The following is a 7,194-nucleotide window of genomic DNA, read 5'->3' as shown; positions in this document are numbered from 1 at the left end:
TGAAATATTATTTTGTCAACAATTAATAATATACAATGAATTTTCAACTTTATAAATCAATTTAAATAACATAAAAAAAGAAATTTAAATAATTATGTATAAATATATATATTAAATTAATTTTTTTAAATGAAAAACAAAAAAAGTGAAAGAAAAAAAAGTTATATAAAAATGGAGGTGGTTTGATTTTTAAAGAGAAATGTTAAAAAAATTATTAGAATCAATAATTATTATTGAAAAAAATAGTTTGATTTTGAAAGGTAAAATTAGAAATATTTATATTAAAGAATTAGATTAGGTTAGAGATTTGAAGGAGAATTTAAGTTAAGAATGACTTTCAAGTATAATTTTATTGATAAAAGATACTTGGAAACTTTTAGAAATTTTAAATTTTTTAGAAAATGAGTATATGAATTAAGAGGAGAACAATTAATTTGAAATAAAGGCTATTTGTCAAAAAATTAATATAAATGTTGTATCTTCATAAATAGGCATGACCCTTTTTTGTTTAATATTAGCTACATTCATTAGGCCTGGCCCTGGCCCATCTATTTTTTTCTTGAAAAGAGGAACCACTTTAGACCTAAAAAGTAGAAGTCTTCTTCTACCTTGTGCATCCGCAACTCCATATTCCACCGTCTTTTACCGTACAATTCATCATATTATGTCTAATTTTCTGTTGGCAGCCACGGATCTCCATCTGATGTGGTATGGGGGTCGAAACGAAGACAAAGACCGGTGAAGTAGCACAGGTCCCTCGTTTTTCTCCGGCGGCGAGGAGGGTCGGCCGACCCTCCTGACTCTCCCGTAGTTCCGCCACTGTATATATTTTAACGGGTCCAACTTCCGCTAGTTCGACTTCAAAATACAAGTTCAAAATTGAGATGATTAAGTTATTTAATGCTAGATCAAGTAAAAAATTAGTCTATTTTTAAAAAAATTGGATGCCACATTTCCGACAAACTCATCAACCTAAAATTTTGAAATATATAGACTATAGTAGATAACTAACTTTTGGTAGGATGGATATAGGGACCTTAAATTTATTTTGAGTGTTTGAAAATGAAATTTTTCTCTTCATAGAAATTGTTAAATAAATAAAAGAAAGAAGAAGCAAGTCAGCAAAGTGTGGTTGGTTGGGTACCATGTCTTCCACCAAAGTTGTTAACAACTAATCTCTATATTTGAATTTTGGGTAATTAATTCTGAAGATCACTGAACTTTCAAATTTCTTCATTTCAGTCATTAAAATATTTTTTTTTCATTTTGATCACTGAACTTTCATTTTTTTTTATTTTGGTATTTTCCGGCCAAAATGCTTAGGTGGTAGCCGGAATTATTTTTTTTTTAAACTGAAAAATTGCCATATATGCATTATTTGATTCAAAAAGTCATTTTCAAAGTGAAATTATGTATGTGTGATAAATTTTTAAAATAAAACTTATAAAATCCGGATGTCACATGTCAATTTTCGGCTGCCACCTAAGCATTTTTGGCCTGAAATACTAAAATGAAAGTTCAGTGATCAAAATGAAAAAAAAATAGTTTAGTGATTGAAATGAAAAAATTCGAAAGTTCAGTGATCTTCAGGATCAATTACCCTGAATTTTGCAGGGATCTATTGAGTGGTGTATAACCAAAGTCCACATATTTAATTAATGTAGCAGCACTTTTATTTTATTAATCAAACAATACAGCTAACCTACCCTAACAAAAATAAGAAGTTTTCCTAAAAACTTTATAATCAATAGAAGTGGTTAGTTTGCTTTGTAAAATCTAAATGATTCTCTGATTATTGCAGGTATTTTTAGAAGAAAAGAGAAATTAATTAGTTTATATTAAATACTTTTTAATTTTCACAAAATACTAGACTAAATATTAGTAGATAATAAAATTAACATTTAATTACATCAAATTAATTAATTCTTATTGAGTACCACTAGATTACTTTATTTTTTTTCTTAATTATTCATTTTATTTACATTTATTTGTCAATTGTAATTAGCCTACTATTCTTATTATGGATGAGTAACTTTTAACTTTTTGTTGAGATTGTTCTAATTAATGAATTTTTATTTTTATTGTGGATATTTAAATACTAGTACAAAACCACTGATAGCTAAATTATACATTATTTGACGCTATATAAAATTAACGGTCTTTGAAAGTGTTAGATCAAATGACAAATAATAAAATTTAATTTCATTCCAAACCGCATCAAATAGGCATATATCAAACGTTATTCATTTTTATTTATAAATTACTTTATATTTTTATTTCTTTAATATAGAACCTATTTTTTTTTTTTGAAGATAGAATAATAATTAAAGATGATTGTGTTTTATTAAAAAGAAGGTGCATAATTTACCAAAACAATATATGCATACAGCATATAAGAGGACATAACGTCACCTTTGGATTTAGTTTTGGACCATATAACTTTAGATCATAGATATATACATATATATGTAGTTTGGTAGTTTAGTTTTGTACTACTTTTTAATTTCCTGTTTTAAATTGTTAAAATCTGATATGTACATTCCACCATACAATTTTAACAAAAACGAAAATATAAAATTTCTGTGGTTTTTCCCTTTCTTTTATTAACATTTTATAAAAAAAAATACCCTTTTTCATTTTTGTTGTTTCTTACTGGAATCATATGCATTAATACTTATATTTCATATTATTTCTTAATTATTTTATGTAGCTTTCTATATAATATATCACGGTTGAAGAGGAATATAATAAGAATATGAATACGTAGATCGAAACGAATAGCATGAAAATTACTTCCCATATTACAAGATAAAGCAATTTTTCTTCTTCTCTTTCTTCTTCTTCTTCTTATTAATAATAATATCGTCGTTGTTGTTGTTGTTATTATTATTATTATTATTATTATTATAGAAAGAAATGTAATCAAATTTGAGACTTACACCTCTAAATACAATATTTTTATCAATCAAGTTATGTCTGTCAATAATGTTATAAAAATTGAACTGATCAATTAAATCATTATTTTTAGTTCAACTATCGATTCAACAAGATAAATAAAAATATATATATATGTGTGTGTGTTTACAAACACATATATTTTTTTTAGTACAAGTCTATATGCACACATAAAATTTTAACTAGCAAACTACCAAGCAGATTGAAAATTACAAAAAATTCTTGTGTTAACCTATTTCGCTGCGTAAGATTATGGATCATCCGTCGAATGCATGACAAGTGGCGTAAACAAATGTCATATCCAATCAATAAAGAGTATTTAATTCTAATTAAAATATTATTAATTAAAGTCATATTTATTGATTGGATATGACATTTGATTACGTCATGTATCATGCATTCATTATATGGTCCATAATTGTACGTAGCATAATTAAGTTCACACAAGAACTTTTTTAAAATTGCACTCTAAAAGTTGGATATGTTTTACGGTTTAACCGAGTTTTTTCAAAAAATTGACACGCATTTTAATATTTTAAAAAAAATGACATGGAATAGAATTTTCGATTAAACCAGTTGAACCGGCGATTCTGGCTTGGTTATGAATAGATCGTCAGTGGGGACGTAGCTACAGCTTTGCATCGCATGATCTGTACTGTAGTACATCCAATGATTTTATAAGTCGTGGATATGAAGTTAAATTAAAGGATAGGGACCAATTAAAATCCACCCATAAAAACTTTAAACCCAAGCATCAACTATTGCTTTATAAAAAACTTCAAATTAATAGAAGAACCATGGCTGTATTGTACATTCGGTTTAATTAAATTAAAATATTCTTTTTTCCACAATTAAATCGCATATCAAAATTTTAAATAATTATATTATATTAGTCAATTCGGTCAATATTGTTGGTTTGCTTCAATTATTATTAAAATAAAACATAAAAAATTAATATTTAAAATGAACCGGGAGAAAAAAAATTAAATTTCTATAATATTTAATCAAACTAAACTAAACTAAATTTATCCGTTTGATTTAATAATTCATTTTGATTCAGTTTGCATACCCCTAAGCCTTCTATATAAACTCATATCAGTTTGCCTTATTACCACACATAGTTTCCAAACCCTATCAAATGGAGACTAAAACCCTATATTTATCTCTCTTTCTTCTCTTCTTACTCTCAATTACATCAAACGCTTCACCCAATCGAAAAATCCGAACCCTAAAACCATGCAAAAGACTAATTTTTTACTTTCATGACACTATTTACAATGGCAAAAATTTCAAAAATGCCACTTCAGCAATTGTGGGTGCACCAGCTTGGGCAGACAAGACAACCTTAGCTAAATATAATCATTTTGGCGACATTGTAGTGTTTGATGATCCAATTACGCTAGACAATAATTTACATTCCACGCCCGTTGGTCGTGCGCAAGGTATTTACTTGTATGACAAGAAAGAAATTTACACTTCTTGGATGGGTTTTTCTTTTGTTTTCAATTCTACCGAGCATAAAGGAAGTTTAAATTTTGCTGGTGCTGATCCATTGATGAACAAGACTAGGGATATTTCGGTAATCGGCGGTACCGGAGATTTTCTTATGGCTCGAGGAGTAGCTACATTGATGACTGATGCTTTTGAAGGTGAAGTTTATTTTAGACTTCGAGTTGACATTAAGTTGTATGAGTGTTGGCGGTGATTCATTAATTGAGTTGTTACGGGCGTTCGCTGTCGGGGCGGATGCGGAGTCGAGGGCGGGTTGCCCTCTAGGAAGCAACCACCGTCCCCTTTTATTAATGGAACCTTTATATTATTTTTCAGTTGTATCATTTTTATAATTTTAATAATTTTATGTCGTTGGGACCATTTTTGAAAGAAAAAAATGGGACCAAACGACATGTCTTAATTGTAATCCCTAATACAAGGGTTTCAAATTTTTCTTTCTTATTTGTCATGAGTCCCTGAAAAAATAAACTTATACATTTCGCCTCCATGGGTCATAAATCTGACTCAATTACTGTTGGTGTTGTAGGTGTGTTCTTTTGTTTGAGATTGTTTTTCCATCTTTGGTTAAAGTTATTAAGTGTTTGATTTTAAATACTATTTTCTTTAATGTGATTAATGATTAGATTTTGTTCTCCTTGGTCCCTATTTGATTTTATTGAATCTATTTTTTTTACTATTTTCAATTGAATTTTGATTGGACGTGACATGACCAGTAATAATATGTAATAACATGTCAATATTCATAATAAAATACTCTCCCCGTCACATAAATATATAATTATTTTATTTTATACAGATTAAAAAACATTATTAATGCTATATATTTCTATAACAATATTTCTAAAATAATTTAAATTTATTATAATTAACAAATAATAATTACCAGAATTAGAAATTTATTGAAACCGCCAATATTAGTTCATATAAAAATAAGCAAGAATAGTTTTATTAAAAACCTAATTAGAGCATTTAAAATTTATTTTTGTATATTTTAAAACAACTCAAAATATATATATTTTTTATATTTATGACGGAGGGTGTAAGAAAATGATTGTTTACATGATACATTATAAATAAAATATTTTTATATTAATCGGAATGATAATAAAATCTTAATTTAATTTTAAAAATATAATTAAATGAATAAACAGTGCCGTGATATATTATATTCTCTGTGCGTTTTAAAAGTTCTATTTTTTAGATGTTCCATTTTAAACGTTTTATTTCTATTTTTAGATAAAATTCAAATCAACATTATATATTTATCTCTTATTTTACTTTTCAAATAAAGAGTCAACACTTTACACAATTTACAAAGACATTATTAATAGGGATAAATGAGTAAAAATAAAAAAAATAATAACATTTTTATAAATAATATGTAACTTAATTAGACGGAAGAAGTAGTATATAGTATAAATTAGAAAGAACTCTATTGTCTTTTTTAAGTCCTTAATTATAACGTTACCGATAGCATAAAAACACTAAAATAACCGCATTCTTTTTATAGAAGTGGAAGTAAAGGTAGTCTCACTAAGATATTTTGCCTTTGGGATGAAGATAATTAGTACTAATTAATTAATTATATATATAGCCCAAAATAGTGCTCCTTAAAAGTATTAGCTCACGAGGATAAATCATTCAGTAGTCAATCATAAGGTGTTAGCAACTAGCATTACTATAATTCAGACTAATTCTTAAATTATATTCATTGCCAATATAAAAATATTTGTATCAGTGCGTAGTTTGTTACTGCATCATCACGTACAAGCCAAGCTTTGACAACTATAAATTTCTTATTTAAATATGGAAATTTTTGGTGAACCCTGAAAAGTTGAAAAAAATCTTACATAAAACATGATCTATATTTCATTTATAAATACAAGTTAAATATTAAAAAATGACTATTTTTCTTAGGTCTCATTTATAATATTTTATTTTTTTAAGGTCTGTTGGTTTCTTCTCGCACATGCCGCGATCTCCGGTGGCCGGAGGTCGTTTTTTTATTTTTATTTTTTAAATTAAAAAAAAAGAAAAAATATCATTCGGATTTCTAATTTAATTTTTTTATTAATATAAGTCTTTTGAAAGATTAGATTAAAAGATATTATACATATTAAGGACATTTTTAAATCTTTTCCTTAAAGGCATGTGAAACCATTAACAGTCATTTTTTAACGGAATGGTTTATTTGTTCAATAAAAAATTTTAAAGAGTGTTTTTGTTCAATAAAAAAACTGGAAGTTTGAATTGTACTCTAAAAATCAAAAAGGGTTGAACTATTCTTTTAAAAAAACCTCAGGTGTTTTTTTGTATCTTATGCCTTTTATTGGTACTTAAACCAAATCTTTATGTTTTTTTTTTTTTTGAATAACCAAATCTTTATGTTTATGGGGCAGATTTAGTATTTTGTCATGTCCAATTCAGTTTATGCCATATCAATCAATACTTTTAATCATAATTTATGACAAAAAAAAAATTCCATACAAGATGATGCAGCTATTTAAATTTAAAAATAGTATAATCCTCTCATAAGTACAAATTGAATAAATGTCATAATCCTCTCATAAATAAAAATTGAATAAATGTCATATAATCCTCTCATAAATAAGGTGGACTAAAACCGGGCCATGGCGGGCTTGGAGAGTAAATGATTGGACTAGGTACAGATTCTGGTGGGCCGGAAAATATTTGAGGTGGGCTTGCAATAACACTGTATCGCTCAGG

At 26.9% G+C, this 7,194-nt stretch overlaps 1 protein-coding gene across 1 annotated transcript; it reads left to right on the top strand.

Moving 5' to 3' along the window:
• The first annotated feature begins 4,058 nt into the window (after window positions 1-4,058).
• LOC126677830 (dirigent protein-like) lies at window positions 4,059-5,061 on the top strand. The gene has a single exon (XM_050372627.2). The coding sequence runs from the start codon at window positions 4,094-4,096 to the stop codon at window positions 4,658-4,660; it is 567 nt and encodes a 188-aa protein (XP_050228584.1). The 5' UTR covers window positions 4,059-4,093; the 3' UTR covers window positions 4,661-5,061.
• The last annotated feature ends 2,133 nt before the right edge of the window (window positions 5,062-7,194 follow it).

The sequence above is a fragment of the Mercurialis annua genome, linkage group LG4, assembly GCF_937616625.2.
Source record: "Mercurialis annua linkage group LG4, ddMerAnnu1.2, whole genome shotgun sequence".
Lineage (NCBI taxonomy): Eukaryota > Viridiplantae > Streptophyta > Magnoliopsida > Malpighiales > Euphorbiaceae > Mercurialis > Mercurialis annua.
The sequence above is the reverse complement of the archived record's forward strand: the minus strand, read 5'-3'. Positions and strand labels throughout refer to the sequence as shown.

Excerpts from the sequence above, each read along its gene's own strand:
- LOC126677830 (XM_050372627.2), top strand. The coding sequence starts at position 4,094 with ATGGAGACTAAAACCCTATATTTATCTCTCTTTCTTCTCTTCTTACTC.